The sequence below is a fragment of the Sclerotinia sclerotiorum genome, genomic scaffold (genome assembly GCF_000146945.2).
Source record: "Sclerotinia sclerotiorum 1980 UF-70 scaffold_12 genomic scaffold, whole genome shotgun sequence".
NCBI classification, from domain to species: Eukaryota; Fungi; Ascomycota; class Leotiomycetes; order Helotiales; family Sclerotiniaceae; genus Sclerotinia; species Sclerotinia sclerotiorum.
This window is the reverse complement of record NW_001820824.1, coordinates 793,109-808,898: the sequence shown is the minus strand read 5'-3', so window position 1 is coordinate 808,898 and position 15,790 is coordinate 793,109. Positions and strand designations below refer to the sequence as shown.

Below are 15,790 nucleotides of genomic sequence, written 5' to 3'. Positions count from 1 at the left end.
GAATATGTTGACGATGGTTGATGAAAGTTGTTAGTGTTAAGGATGGCTATCCAGTTCTCTGATTTCATTCTTTTTATATCTGTTGGTACGAGAAGGATACGGAAGACGTAGCACCCACGGATTATGTAGGTCCTGTATGTCTAATTGTATTCTGTCTAAAAGCTAGCTACATATTGAAAGTGGTAAGTCTTATATAGACTTACTAAAAGAGCTAGTCTCTTTCGCGTTCGCTTAGTTCTTTATTACAGTAGTAATTGAATTGAAGTCATTCACTTCGTTCACACAGTTTGATTCCAGCATTTAGCCTTACTTCTGGAGGGCACAATGCGGCTTCTATTTCCATTGGTTTTATTGGTGAGGTTTTGAATACTCCTAGGATTTTTCGAAGGGCGAGGTTTTGCAAGGATTGAAGGATTTTCTTGAATTGGTTTTGCCCTTTCCACCATAAAATTGAACCGTAATCAGCTATGCTGGTGACGCATGCCATATAGAGCTGTCTCATTGCCTTGGGACTAAGGCCTTTTTCAGAATTAGCAAGTCTAGCCATTCGGTAGAATGAGGTTTTAGCCTGGGTAGCTCGGATTGTGACATGTTGTTTGAAACTGAGGCCAGGGTCGAACCATATGCCTAGCCATCTGACTAGTGTTGACTCAATCTTCTAATGTTTGAATGGAGGAAGTGAAAACTAATACTAGGGAACCAAGCCCGCCTTACAGATACTCTCGTATTCAAGTAAGATGAATAACAAATGAAATGTAATGAAATTTGACATTGGGGTGATTGCCCAAATTGACCAAATTGACCAAAATGACCAAATTGACCAAAATGACCAAGTTGACCAAATTGACCAAATTGACCAAATTGACCAAATTGACTAAATTGTTGGTACGAGAAGGATATGGAAGACGTAGCACCCACGGATTACGTAGGTCCTGTATGTCTAATTGTATTCTGTCTAAAGAGCTAGCTACATATTGAAAGTAGTAAGTCTTATATAGACTTACTAAAAGAGCTAGTCTCTTTCGCGTTCGCTTAGTTCTTTATTACAGTAGTAATTGAATTAAAGTCATTCACTTCGTTCACACACAAATTGACCAAATTGACCAGAATTGATCAAGTCAATCACAATCTTCCGGTCTATCCCCTTCTTCTCCGCCTCCTTCCTCTTCTTCTTCATGCATTCTATTGAGATGCCATGATCTGGTGGCTATTCTCGTCGCCTCGATAAATTCGAGGGTCTTGATGATTCCTGCTTTAGTATGAAGCAGATATTTCATGGTAGGTCGGACTGTGGGATTATCCTTATTGAGGGTTTTCCTTACCGTTTTATATATAGGACAATTGAGCAGAAGATGATCAGGAGATTCCTTTCCCCCACATCTACAATTGTCATTAGAGGAGATACCGAATCGTTTCAAATAAGATTTAAAGTATCCATGTCCAATTTTGAGTTGGAACAGAGCACAGATTGTGCTTCTTTTGATGTTTCCTGGAACTCTGATTTTTGAGCTGATCTTCCAGGGGTAGTTTCTTGAATATGTTGACGATGGTTGATGAAAATTGTTAGTGTTAAGGATGGCTATCCAATTCTTTGATTTCATTCTTTTTATATCCATTCCAATGGAGGCATAACTGGTTTCGTGAGATGAGGATGGTATTTTGGTCGCCTCTTTTGCAAGAGAATCAGCTAGCTCATTTCCTTGTACAGATGTATGTCCGGGGACCCAATTGAGAGAGATTTCGGCTCCTTTATTTTGAATAGCTTCCGCAGCTTTTATAGCTTTGATTTGGCATGATTGACCAGGTAAATCGGAGAGGGTTTTCAACCGGAAAAATCCTGCTTGATTATCTGAGTATATCTTGAACTTGTTTCCTAATTAGGCTATTGAATTTGTGTATTCGATTGCTTTAGTAACTTCTAGGAGCTCGCCATTATAGACAAGCTGATTCACGCCTATATTGATAGTCTCTTGATGTGAAATTCGGCCATTTGGTAAGATGACTACTATCCCGATCCCAACCCCTATTCCCTCTAAAATGGATAAGGCATCGGTGTATATTGTAATGATATTTTTGCATCTATATTTGAAAGCCAGATTGTGGATCATCGCAGCTTCTTTTTTTCCTAATTTTCTGATATTGACTTTATATGGAACTTCTTTCTTCCAAGGAGGAAAGTAGAAATGATGGATTCCTTCCAAAGTGAAAGGATCGAAGTCTTTCTGAATTAAATTTTTGATCTTTTCGAGTTGAGTAGGTTTTAATTGCTTTCTTTGAGGGGTTGCAATTACATCTTGATTCTCCTTTTCTGTAGCCAGCTTTGTAGTTACTAAATTGATAGGATGAGAAGGCGAGATTTTCAATAATCTAAATGCGTATTGTTTGATTCCAGCATTTAGCCGTACTTCTGGAGGGCACAATGCGGCTTCTATTTCCATTGGTTTTATTGGTGAGGTTTTGAATACTCCTAGGATTTTTCGAAGGGCGAGGTTTTGCAAGGATTGAAGGATTTTCTTGAATTGGTTTTGCCCTTTCCACCATAAAATTGAACCGTAGTCAGCTATGCTGGTGACGCATGCCATATAGAGCTGTCTCATTGCCTTGGGACTAAGGCCTTTTTCAGAATTAGCAAGTCTAGCCATTCGGTAGAATGAGGTTTTAGCCTGGGTAGCTCGGATTGTGACATGTTGTTTGAAACTGAGGCCAGGGTCGAACCATATGTCTAGCAATCTGATTAGTGTTGAGGGTTGAATTATCTCCTCGTTCGGAAGCTTGATTGGGGCTGTCTTCGTATCTTTGGATGTAGAGAAGTGTATTAGTTCCGTCTTCGCTAGATCAAATTGAATAGCATTTTCTTTGCCCAGAGCATATATCTGTTTAGTTGCTCTTTCGAGGCAGATGATGTTCTTTTTCCAGGATGTTGAAAATGTTGTTAAAGCTATATCATCTATATATGAGAGATATTTGATCGAATTTGCTGAGAATAGATCTCGAATATAAATTAAGAAGAGGATTGGCGAAATAGGGCTGCCTTGGGGGGATCCCGGTATTGATTGGTTTGAAGGTTTCAGTTTGGCCATCGAATGAGAGTTTGAGTAGCCTTTTCTTCAAAAAGAATGAGATCCAGGCGATTAGGTTGGTTGGGAGGTCTAGATTCTTGTAGATATCTAATAGTCTGTTTATGGATACATAATCAAAGGTGTTTTTAATGTCCAGGAAGAGAGTCGAGGTTTTCTTCTTGGATCTTGGATTTCTTTCGATTTCGGTAGTGAGTAAGATTGCTGTATCGATAACTGATTTCTTTTGTCTTCCACCCATTTGAGAGTAATGAAGTAATTGCGTAGTCTCCGCTAAATAGCTAAGCCTTTGAGCCAGAATTCTTTCACTTATCTTGCCTAGGTGTTGGGTTTCTTAAGACCAGAAAGAGTATCAGATTGAATTGATTTATTCTCTAGCTAAGCAGTTAAGCTGCGAGCATATATTCAAAAAAATGAAGGAATAAGGTTAGGTATTCAGCCTTCGGAATTAAAGTGCTTTGAAATCAAAATATTGAAAGCAAACAAACAGTATACCGAAAAGGAAAGAATGAATTAAAAGTTGAGTTTTGTTTGCTCCTTATATGCATCATGCAATATATATGCATATGCTGCCAAGATCCCAGGAGGTCAACAGTTTTCCCTTTGTAACTAGGTTCCATTCTCCTGAGGTTTTGGTGATAGTGGCATAGTTGGCTTTGGTTCCAGGGGTGTTTATTGTAGGGGGGATTGTATGATTGGGGAGGTTTGAAAGGTGGTTGGCTTGCTTTTCGATCCGTTTGGTAGCATTTTCTAGATGGGAGATTTGTGATGTGATGATATTTGAGGCTTTTGTGAGTTTTCCTTTTTCAAGATATTCACGAAATATTTCGATTAAGTCTAGGACTTTCGATTGTTCTTCGGTATCCTCTTCTAGGGAGGCAGCTAGAATGAGTAGACTTCTAGCTTTTTGGATAGCTTCTTTTGGTGAGTTGATATGGGGTTCTGAGTGGCTGGGTTGTCGTCTTCGTTTTTTATTGAATTGGAACGTTGGGCGATTGATTGGTGATTTGAATGGATCATCAGAGCTCAAGGTATTGCGTTGGGTTTGAAAGTTGAAGGGTTGGGAGGGGGTAGGACTGGAAAGGATGAATGGCGGGCTATTGTCTCTTTCATGGGTTTGTTCAGTGTGGTTCACTTGGCATGGAGTGCCTAAGATCACTTCTGGGAATTTCGATTGGGTGGTCCCCGTCATTGAGTTCTCTTCCCTCGTAATGGAGGGATGAAGGGGGTGAAAATTTCACGCGTTTTAGCGTGGTTTCACGTGTTTCGGACGTCGACGACAGTATCACAACAACTACTGGTTCAATTTCTTTGGGGACAATTGCGTTCGATTGATGCTGATTTGTTTAGTGCAAATGAGATATAAAAAGGGTGTATTTCGAAAAATAATTTTTCTTCAAAATTTGTTGTGTGTAAGAACTCCATCAAATAGATCAATATCAGCCGATCCTGATATATGGCAATCTCAAACACCTCACAATCCAACTGAAGCTCTTTCCCAATCCACTTTAGTGAAAAGTCGTATTGCTCAGAATCAAGGGAGCTCACCTACTCCAATATTTGAAACAGTTGCAGCTTTAGCTAAGGGTACAGAGCTCCTAGCTCATGCGAATACGCTTTTAACTGCTGAGGTTTATAATCTCCGCAAAGCAAATGAAGCACTTAGTAAACGCTGGAGAGCTAGAAAAGCTTTAATACGAAAAGGAGGAGCACTTTCAATAGAAGATGGGTATAGTATATTAGAACAAGAGAATGTAGAAGATCAGATACAACACGACGAATATACAAATGATGGTTCTTCAGCAAAGAGGCAAGCTACTATACGACGATGTAGCAAATGCAATAGTACTTTACATAATGCATGAACTTGTCAGTTCGATCCAGCATTAGTTGATCTTTAGATTGTATATAATTCAATCCTAATTTATGGTGTTGTTGTAATTTTATTTTAATGGAATGTGGGTAATTGAGGTAAAAGTGTTCCGGTTACTGATATGTTCCGGTTACTGATAAACCACGTTATTTGAGGTTTCTTATATAAAGGTGGGAGGAAAGCAGGGGTTTCCGTTACAGAAGTCCTTTTCTTAATTCTCAAGCTTTCTACAAGTTTCTTTATCTTTTAATTAGGATGGCTCAAATTTTACACTTTGTTCATTAGTCAATTCTTATTTTTTTTATTTTGATATCAAGCTATTTTAGGGGGAGTTTTCTTAGGCTTTTTATCTGTTACGAGTATCTTGCCTAATAAAACCAACGATAATGTTACGTGGTAACAGATAACCCGATAAGAGGAGCTTAGACCAAGAGAAAAAGCGCAGAAGATGTTACCGAATTAGTATGGTAATTCGGCCCTCTCTGCTTCATAGCGTCTCCCCATGAGCAGAAACCCTTATCATAGGTTCTGATCACCTCGATTCATATGATCACGCATTATCAAGAGTCACATGCAAAGTCGACGGCCAATGTCGATTATCGACTTCAGGAAGAACAATAAAGCATAGAGATCTATATATTCAGCATGAATTCCTTTTGTAGAGCTTCGTGCTCAAAATCAATCATTTAGTATTTACATTACTGCAACTATCCGAATGATGGTGATTCGTGACAAGAAGCCCCTGGCACGTGCTATATAATCTTAGTAAAAAGCGGGCTACATTATTAGCCAATAATAATCGAATTTTGAATACCGGCGGTATTTCAACTCCGTCTCTTATTGGCTTGAGAATATCTTATTAAGACGTCAAATATATTCAGGAGTTTATATAGTAAATATCTACTGGAAGATTTCTATCGAGCCCCAGTTTGACGGAAACCTATAAACAATCAGAACACATGATTGCATTATCTCGGATTAGTATGGGAAAATCGTTGTTCCACGATCGCATATTCTACTCCAGAATATAGCAGTATGATCGATACCAACATGTATACCGAGTATTCGATTCATTTCGAATTTTCTATTATGTCAGAGTATTTGTTAGATTAAATGAGTTGAAATCTACTAATAGAAATCTAGTAGTAAAGTTTTCTTAAACAGACTTAAGCTACATTAAGATTTATATTGTTAGAAATCTACTGGTAGAAATCGACTGGTAGAAGTTTTCTTAAAAGACTTAAACTATATTAAGATCTTTTGCTATTGAAGTCTACTGTTAGAAATCTACTGTTAGAAATCTAGTGGAAATCTATTTTCAGCTTGCTTTATTGACTCCATGTAAGACGTATTATTTCTGTTAGTATACTTCTCTCGATAGAATTCTACTAATAGTAAAATTGTAATAAAATCTGTGGCTGCCAAACATATGACAGCAGCGTTTATGGCTGGATATGATCTTGCCGGAAATTCCCGCTTCCCGATATTCTCCGAGCAGAGCAAAGAGTGGCCCGTGCGAAAGAAGTCCCTCTTTCAGCGACCTTGGATGCCTTCATAACTGTCCTGTCCTCTTAATCCCTATCTATAGCATCTTATTGCTCTTTGACTTTATAGAAGTTGGTATTTCAACAATAAGAGATAAATTTCTCTCAGAATCCAGTCTGTAATGGATAAGGTTTCCATAAAATGAAGTGTCTTTTGTGTTCTGTCTGCCTTCGCCATGTAAATGGCTGACCAGGTTACGATACGATACAACCTCATCAGCAACGCCTACGACTACAACTGCATATCCTTCTTATGCTCAGTTCTTCAACGTTCCAACCTTCAAAATCCCGATCTTCAAATCGTAGTGCTTGCGTCAATTTGCTGAATTAGTGATATAAGTCGCGCTTGCTATACAATCGCTTGTAAATCTCCAGTATGTCCTTTATACGCCTCTTGCAACGCAAACCCAATGGCGAGATCGTCTTTCGTGAATTTACCAGCAGCGAAGTCCCTACCTACGCAATACTCTCTCATACCTGGGGAGAAGAGGAGGTTGTCTATCAAGACTTGAAAAAAAGCAAGAACAAGAGCAAGACTATAAATAAGGCTGGGTGGAGGAAGATACAGTTCTGCACGAAGCAAGCCGCAGTAGATGGACTGGAATACTTCTGGGTTGATACCTGCTGCATCGATAAGAAGAATTCGGTCGAGCTTAACGCGGCGATCAACTCCATGTTTCGGTGGTATCAGAATGCTGCACGCTGCTACGTCTACCTTTCGGATGTCTCCAAGCCCGACACTGGGGTAGATGACCAGAGGGCATGGGAGGAAGCTTTCAGGAAGAGTCGTTGGTTCACTCGAGGCTGGACGCTTCAGGAGCTTATTGCACCAAGGCTGGTTGACTTCTTTTGTTGGGTTTCTTAAGACCAGAAAGAGTATCAGATTGAATTGATTTATTCTCTAGCTAAGCAGTTAAGCTGCGAGTATATATTAAAAAAAAAAAATGAAGGAATAGGTTAGGTATTCGGCCTTCGGAATTAAAGTGCTTTGAAATCAAAATATTGAAAGCAAACAAACAGTATACCAAAAAGGAAAGAATGAATTAAAAGTTGAGTTTTGTTTGCTCCTTATATGCATATGTACTATATATGCATATGCTGCCAAGATCCCAGGAGGTCAACATCTTTAGCTCGGAGGGTAGGCGACTTGGAAACAAGTTGTCGCTTGAGTCTGAGATACACGAAATTACCGGTATCGCAAACAAAGCTCTTCGAGGTGATGCATTGTCAAATTTTAGCATCAAAGAGCGGAGATCATAGGTAGAGCACTGTAATACTACTATTGAAGAAGATGAAGCCTACTGCTTAATCGGGATCTTCGATGTATCTATGGTGCTAAATTATGGCGAGAGAAGGGACCAGGCATTTAGGCAATTGGAGGATAAGATTCACAGGATGTATAAGGGTCAGTTGTTTATATAGATGTACTAACTAAAGCAACGAAACTGACGAGTACAGGGGTCGATTTTGAGCAATTTGCTGTTGAGCTCAACCTCGCGTCATTTCCCGAAGCTACACAGCTTGTCGCTAGAGAGAAGGAGCTATCGGAAATGCACGAGCTACTTCAAGATCACAGTATTCGATCCTGTGTCATCCTCCATGGTCTTGGGGGTATGGGAAAGACTCAGCTAGCGACCACATATGCCGGACGACACAAGGAGAAATATACGGCGATCTTCTGGCTGAACGAGAATGACGAAGACTCACTCAAGCTGAGCTTTCGGGACATTGCTCAGCAGGTGCTGAGACATCATCCTTCTACCAGTATACTATCCAGCATAGACCAAGATAAAGACCTCGATCAAATTATTAGTGAAGTCAAGGGCTGGCTTGACTCCCCGCAGAACACAAAGTGGCTAATGATCTACGATAACTTCGATAATCCTAAAAGATCTGACAATCCCGACAACTCAGCAGTCGATATACGTCAATTCCTCCCTCATTCTGATCACGGCTCGATCATCATTACGACACGATCATCACAGGTTAAGCAGGGTATACGAATTCATGTTCAGAAGCTAGATGTCAGGGAAGGTCTTGAGATTGTGTCTAATATGTCAGGACGTAAGGGTATTGAAAAGGGTATGTTGGTATAATTGATAGTGGAAAAAAGTATAATACTAATAAGGCAGATTCTGATGCTATAGCGCTCGTCAAGGAACTCGACGGCCTACCACTTGCTTTATCTACAGCAGGGGTATATCTCGAGCACGTAACGACAAGCTTCTCGGATTATCTTCAGCTCTATAAGACATCATGGTTGAAGCTTCAGATGACAAGTCCCCTATTGGATTCCTATGTAGATCGTAAACTATGTACGACATGGCAGATCACTTTCGATCGGATCCAACAGCAGAATAAAGCATCAGCAAAACTACACAAGCTATGGGCATATTTTCATCGAGAGGATCTGTGGCTTGACCTCGGCATGCAAACTCTGTAGACGATGAATGGATACAGAAGCTTACGAAGGACGAACTGAAATTTAATGAGGCCATCACTCTACTATGTACCTTCGGATTAGTTGATCCAGACAGGTCTCCCCAGCAGCAGGTCGGGGCTAGAGGGTATAGTGTGCATAGTTGTGTCCACTCGTGGATAGTGTTTGTGCTTAACAAGGGGTGGGACAAGAGCCTTGCACATTTGGCTTTAACCTGTGTAGCCTCGGAGGTTCCTGATACAAATGAAAAGTACTGGTGGCTCTCACAGCGGCGTCTTCTTCAACACGCAACACGACAGGCCTTCTTTATAGAAGACGCCAAGGTAGATATAGACAGACTATATTGGGAGTTTCACAACCTAGGCGACCTCTACAGAGATCAAGGCAAGCTAGCAGAGGCAGAGATGATGTATCTTCGAGCGCTGGAAGGTAGAGAGAAGGCACTTGGACCAGATCACACATCAACACTCCAAACAGTCAACAACCTAGGTATTCTCTACAGAAACCAAGGCAAGCTAGCAGAGGCAGAGATGATGTATCTTCGAGCACTGGAAGGCTATGAGAACGCTCTTGGTCTTGAACTTGCCTCGTCTTATCTACCGGCGTTGAACACTATGTTCAACTTTGGAGACCTCTTCTCGCAAACTGACCGGAAAGACATGGCAAGGGCAATGTATAATCGAGCATTGTCTGGATACACAACCGTCCAAGGGCCTTCCTCTAAATTGTCTAGGCAAATTGAAGATCGGCTTCAAGCGTTGCAAGTTGCGTCTGCTGGGTCGAATGTAGGTCGAAATGAGTTTACAGAGCCTGGAGTAGCAAATTCGAGGTCTTTGAAGCAGAAAATCCGCAAGCTAGGAAGGTGGCTGAACATTAGATAAGCTACAAGGGCTTCTTTCTTATGGTTCTGCCATTAACTTACAAGTATTAATGTAATTAGAGATACCAGATCAGACATCTCTTTTAACTTCTGGTCCAGAATCGACCGCTGTTGTAATGACCCTGCATAGCCATTCTTCTCCTCACTGGCGCCGAACAATAGAAGCTTACTAAGCTATTGGCCGATTTTGGTCGAGCTGCTGGTCGGTGCTGAAAAAGATGAAAAGCGACATTAATTTCACTTCTGATGAACAGTATAGTATCCTTTACATTATTCTTTCATTTATGCCCCAATAGTATCCTCACAGCTGATCACTTTACTATAGAACAGTAAGCCTCTTCGATATTCAGCCCTAGAGCCAAGAGGAATCCCGCCTTTGCAGTGGTGGATAGATCGCCAACGAATTCCATGATGACCTGATGACAGAATCTGTAAGGGTTGCAAGAGTGCCAAGAGGAGCACGGTATCAGCGCACCAGACCGCGATGACCTAGCAAAGACGTTGAGAGTAGCTCAGACGATGACGACATAGCAAGACAACGGTATACTCGGTGACAAGAGGCAACACTACCCGAGATACATAACAAAGGCATAACGACAACAGGCACAATAGCGGGCACAATGATAGCAAGCAATGGTCATCGCAGGGTATAATGGGAGAATCATTGTAGAGCAAGTACAGCAGTGACACCAAAGGCTTATACAACCCATTATATCAGAAACCAATGCAGATTAATATTAACTCTACTTTATAGCAACAAGTCTCGAAGGCAGCACGAGCTTACCTCAACCAAGGATCAATTTTATCAACTTTATTAAAATATCGTGCGGCAGTCTCTCGATAAGCTGCCTTGAGTGGAGCAAACACTGCTACATCACAAAGTTGGAGCTTGTAGGAGATATGGGAGGGGAGACGACATAAAAGAATATTATTCTCGAAACAGAACTCTAAGATTTCGAGGGTCTCGTGCGTTCCAAAGCCGTCGCAGATTAAGACACGTGGTTTCTTGTTAGCTCGTTCTATGGTTTCGGGATCAAATACACACTTGAGCCACTCTAGACTGATCTTAGAGTCGGTGTATCCAGAGTCAGAGCACGCATATTGCCATTTAGGGGTAGGGAACATGGTCCAGTTGCTTCGATGGGAATTCGCTGGCCAAATAATCATGGGGTTTAAATACCTATCATCATCACTAATGCATTCGATCGCAGTCACAGTGGTGCGCTTGACTCGCGCGTCTTTATAATCTCGTATGTCGTGCTTACTTACAAGGACTTTGACAGAGCCTGGCATGGATAGCATCACTCCAGTCTCGTCCATGTTATACACATTTTCGGCTAGGACGGCCGGATCTTGTAATACATATTTTATCACCTCAAACCAGTGTATGATCTTCCCATAAGCGTTTTTCTCGTGACGGTTCCAGTCCAACACTTTGACTCTTCGTGCTATGAGTTCTGGATGGCGTTTCTCTAGAGCCTTTGTCCAATTCCGACCGGGAGGCCTGAGAGGTCTGTCGGTTGCAGGTCGATGATGGGTGACTCTAAAAGCTATAAAAGGGATAAACTTCATTCGTATCGGTTCTCCAAGGACGGACATTTGTACCAAATACTTAACAACAATATCTTCTTCATATGGTTTGACATATTATTGGCCTCGCGCCTTCTTTTCTATCGATGGTCTTCTGCAAGCACAATAATGGAGTGTAGAATGAGGGATGTTGTTATGATCTCCAAGAGTACGGTGTGATCTAGGCATGCTAAGAGGTACGTATGCTAGGACTTGACTGGCTCTATCCATATTATCCTGTTGTTGTGATGGTGATATAGAAAGAGACGAGAGACGGCGCCCAGGCATTAGGGTGCTGCCGCCTGCTGATAGAATGTTTGAGAAACCTGCACTTACACCACATACATGACTATTATACGCTACATACGTGCTATGACTTGAGGTCGTCTCCTCATATCGGAGTAACTCCCGGACTACATTATTTTCCTCATTAAGTATCTTCAAAATTTGAGAGCTATACTCTTTGGATATAGAACCTTTCCCCAAGTGCTCCGAATTTTAAAAAACTATAATAGTCGTGATCAAGCAGAGGGGAACAGTCGAAGCGGCGATTGGTGGTGTTCTTAAGATGATCGATAGTATAATCAACCACAGTCTTTTTCTTATTGCTAAATGGTTTCCTTAGAGACAAATAGTTATAGAAAGTGGCATATTAATAACAACTTCGTAGACTTACTAAGAAAAGATTTATGATTCCAAAACTATAGATTCGTCTCGTGACAGGGTGCGTCTCGCTACACTGGGATAGACGTTAGTATTGGGGGTAGATTATATAATCTATATATTATGTGAAATTGATACAGATAGATAGGCAAATACATTACGATAAACAAATTATTGATTCAGCTATCAATCAGCTATTTAAAGTATATTTTGTATTATACAGAACAAATTCATTTTGTAAGGTGCATTATTCTAGCATAGAATTTTGGTAAGGGCAAACTTCCTATAGCTTTGAGGATCCCAAGATTCTGAGAGTTCTGAGGAACCTGTCCTAGATATAAATTTATCCTGAATAAAAAATCCTGACTTGAATTTTCATCCAGGACAAATAGCCTAGGCCTTCAGAACATCTCAGGGTCACCTAGATCATAGGAGTGGTATTGCTGTAGGACATCGTTTATAGGACAGGGTGCATAGGACACATCTCCTATGGCTGTATATTTCCCAGATGATTATATGGCCCAAATTGTTTGTCCTAAACACCCTCTTATCCTAGGACAAATATCCTAGGACAAATCTAATCCTAGGATTATTGTACTAGCACGGTTATCACACTAGGACTACTTCAGTCATAGGGCCAGTGTCCTATCTAATCTTGTATCACAGGACAATATTCCTAGAGTACAAGGCACTCCAGGTTCCCCAAATTCCATATTACAAAGTAACAGCTTATCTGTCTATATGAGCTTGGACCGCAGACAAAAGCACAGCAAATTTGTATAGTATACCTGCTTATTCTGCTGCATAAGGTCTCCCCACCTTCAGTAAGTACGGACATCGAGTCTTACCCAAAGGCATGTGATTAAGGAATCCCATCGAGGTGAGATTTCCTATCGTGGGAGAGCAGTGGGATGTATAATACAAAGGTCTATATTAACAGAACGGATTTCCTTACTGTAGAGCTTCGTGCTCAAGATCAATCATTTAGTATAATCTACTATTAGTTACGAATTGTAATCATTCACTATTGTTACTTAAGTCCCTGCTTGACGCCTAGTTATAAACCACCTCGAGAGCCTAGAACACCTCCACGTGATCTAGACGGCAAACCTCGTAACACAAAGTATAAATACACCAAATTGACCAAAATTGACCAAATTTTACGGCAAACTGCGGTTTGGCCTGGAGGTGATACTAAATTGATTAGTCTTGTTTCATTTCCTCCTTTACATTAAGTCATGCCTCGATAAAGGTCTAGCTAGTCCATCTACTAATATAAACCTTTGTCATCACTCATGTATAGTTGGACGAAGGGGTGCGATGTTGAGAGAGAAGGATCCTGTCCTCAATAATCCAGGAATTTGTCTATTATAGAAATTTGATAAATATGAATGATAAATTAAAAATAGATTCAAAGTAGAAACCTCAATCTGATGTCCTAAGTTGCCACAATACTCTTGCCTCTATCAATGGTCAATCTTATCCTAACTCGAATCTTCAAGAAACCATCACCAAGCCTCTTCAATTCCACTTTACCATCATTACCTACTTCAACGTCTATCATAGCACTAGGGGAAAAAAACAACGCTTCACCAACCTTTAGCTTTACAATTTCGGCAAACAATCTTTTTGCACCATCCCCGTTTCCTCTTGAACTCGCAAGACCATCTGAATCTGTATTGTCATAATCAAGCAAATTAGAAGTAGCATCTACAAGGTGGCGTTTCAAGCTATTCAATCATTCGGGTGAAGTGAATCGATGCATAATAACAATTGAAGATAGATCCAAAAGCAAAGAAGAAATTGTTGGTTCTTATATAGAGATAGTAATACAAGCGCCAAGGTGACGTTATAGTCGAACAATAGAGAGGAGGGTATTCGTCAGAGTTGATGCTTCAGCTGAGGTGTTCATATACTATAAGCCATCAATAATTAGCGCTTCAACTTAGACTGAAGGATAAAGGTACTTTAGCACCGTTTTTCTTACTTTATGGGCCTCATCTAGCACGATAACTCGACCTACATTTAAACTTTGTTCGAGAAAGATACTCAAACAGATATTGAATAAGGAGCAAGCCCCTTCCGACGTAATACAAGGATATAAGAGGTCTACAATGGTAAGGCGGCCAGGCTATGTCTATTAGAGATTTATGCGAAAAAGAGTATAGGTTGAACAAACCTCGGGAGTCCAATCGTTCCCAGTCTTGACTGCAGCCTTTCCCCTTTCCTTGCCCTTTCCCCGAAACCCACCTCTTCTCATATACGATTGCTCGGCACCCGTTTATGCTTTAGGCATAAAGCTCTCTAGTGTATCAAGCCGTTGGTTGAGCGGTCCCCAATTGGGCAGGAGTCATACCGGTATCTATAAGCCGCAGCTTAAAGCTTTGATAATCGAATGTAGTATTGACCTCCTGCTGCTCGATGCGCATATCTCGCAGGATTCGATTCACTATATGCAAATATAATGACATCGGTCCATCATCTTGGCTCACCGCCATAAGGTCTAGCATACGCTTTGTATTGAGATCACTTTCATTGATACGCAATGGTTCAATCTGAACGTTCAAACTATAATACGCTCGCTTTAAGAAACGTTAATTAGCCTCAATTTCTATCAGAGCTTTGAGAACTTACTTGGATAATGCGTATGTTTGCAGCGGAAGCCCTGACCAAGTTACCCTTCCGATGGACTGTTGATCCTTTTCAAGTTGTCACATCGATCCCTAACACCATATTCGATAGTGTTAGGGTCGAAGGCTAATGCTATGCACAGTTTGTACATGATTCTTGAAGTGCTGCGAGTGTTTAAGAATAAGCCCTTCCGATTGGCAAACAGGATGAGTACAGGATATTCTCTAGAATTTCGGAACATCTTTCAGATGGCTATCCACATGGTTCATCATTTTGTGTAAAGTGACATAAGTACGTGTCCGATACTTATAAGTACTTCGATTGTCTCCGATACATATAATGCATTGGGTCTTTTTACAAAGAAGGGGAAAGGGGTCCTCGCACAAAGGTTGTTCCTCAGAAAACTCTGAAGATTCCCTACTCGAGTGATTGCTATGCTGAATCTTTTGTTCCTGTCGACAAGAGAGTGCTACAATTAAGTTAATGATACGGATCCGGCAGCTAACGATATCGCTTGGGCTCATGTCCCTCGAGAGATCACAAAGCACCTCTTGGAGTCGAGTTCATTCTGGAAGCTGGTGATGGACGACAGGTTCAACATATTCGTTTGTAGGGACCTTTTTGAGTTGCCTCTCTAACTCTTCATTATGGATACGATCGAAATAATCTCGCCGGAACTCTGTCTTGATAGCTCGATCACGTTGTTTCTGTAAAGAATCAATCTGCCGACGGAGTTGTTCACATTCTTTGCGGATTTCAGGTGGAGCTCGACTATAGGATCTATATTGCCTTTTGTATTCCTCACGTTCTCTTTTAAGTTCCATTATCTCTGGATCCGGAGGGAGGGCTTTCAAAATCTCTTCAGGCACATCGTTTGGGGCACGCGGATCACATGTGAGACTCATGTGTAATGGCACGGAGAAATCCGATATTCGTTGGCTGGTCTAATATCGCATCTTGAACGATAAACCGGACCTTTTCGTTGATATAGGATCCGCAAAAGACTCCTATCTGAGGGTTATGCCTCATCACCTGGTCACGTACAACAGTTGTAGCTGCCCCTAGAAGATGTCAGCAAGAATACAAAGTATTTACAGAAATCTCTTACCATCT

At 40.9% G+C, this 15,790-nt stretch overlaps 7 protein-coding genes across 7 annotated transcripts; 2 read left to right on the top strand and 5 right to left on the bottom strand.

The window, feature by feature from the left end:
• Positions 1-807: 807 nt before the first annotated feature.
• Positions 808-978, top strand: SS1G_08972 (hypothetical protein; the record flags this gene model as incomplete). The annotated part of the gene is made up of 2 exons (XM_001590158.1): positions 808-925; positions 968-978. 2 exons carry the CDS (start codon positions 808-810, stop codon positions 976-978), a joined length of 129 nt encoding a protein of 42 aa, XP_001590208.1.
• An 899-nt stretch (positions 979-1,877) lies between these two features.
• Positions 1,878-2,582, bottom strand: SS1G_08971 (hypothetical protein; the record flags this gene model as incomplete). The annotated part of the gene is made up of 1 exon (XM_001590157.1): positions 1,878-2,582. One exon carries the CDS (start codon positions 2,580-2,582, stop codon positions 1,878-1,880), a length of 705 nt encoding a protein of 234 aa, XP_001590207.1.
• A 1,042-nt stretch (positions 2,583-3,624) lies between these two features.
• On the bottom strand, positions 3,625-4,269 carry SS1G_08970 (predicted protein; the record flags this gene model as incomplete). The annotated part of the gene is made up of 1 exon (XM_001590156.1): positions 3,625-4,269. One exon carries the CDS (start codon positions 4,267-4,269, stop codon positions 3,625-3,627), a length of 645 nt encoding a protein of 214 aa, XP_001590206.1.
• A 2,601-nt stretch (positions 4,270-6,870) lies between these two features.
• On the top strand, positions 6,871-10,345 carry SS1G_08969 (hypothetical protein; the record flags this gene model as incomplete). The annotated part of the gene is made up of 6 exons (XM_001590155.1): positions 6,871-7,345; positions 7,953-8,576; positions 8,642-8,691; positions 9,048-9,719; positions 9,977-10,016; positions 10,251-10,345. 6 exons carry the CDS (start codon positions 6,871-6,873, stop codon positions 10,343-10,345), a joined length of 1,956 nt encoding a protein of 651 aa, XP_001590205.1.
• Positions 10,346-10,594: 249 nt separating this feature from the next.
• SS1G_08968 (hypothetical protein) lies at positions 10,595-11,134 on the bottom strand (the record flags this gene model as incomplete). Its single annotated transcript, XM_001590154.1, has 1 exon — positions 10,595-11,134. The coding sequence occupies one exon, from the start codon at positions 11,132-11,134 to the stop codon at positions 10,595-10,597; it is 540 nt and encodes a 179-aa protein (XP_001590204.1).
• Positions 11,135-13,895: 2,761 nt separating this feature from the next.
• On the bottom strand, positions 13,896-14,828 carry SS1G_08967 (hypothetical protein; the record flags this gene model as incomplete). Its single annotated transcript, XM_001590153.1, has 4 exons — positions 13,896-13,961; positions 14,034-14,177; positions 14,539-14,614; positions 14,725-14,828. 4 exons carry the CDS (start codon positions 14,826-14,828, stop codon positions 13,896-13,898), a joined length of 390 nt encoding a protein of 129 aa, XP_001590203.1.
• Positions 14,829-15,240: 412 nt separating this feature from the next.
• On the bottom strand, positions 15,241-15,501 carry SS1G_08966 (predicted protein; the record flags this gene model as incomplete). Its single annotated transcript, XM_001590152.1, has 1 exon — positions 15,241-15,501. One exon carries the CDS (start codon positions 15,499-15,501, stop codon positions 15,241-15,243), a length of 261 nt encoding a protein of 86 aa, XP_001590202.1.
• Positions 15,502-15,790: the final 289 nt, after the last annotated feature.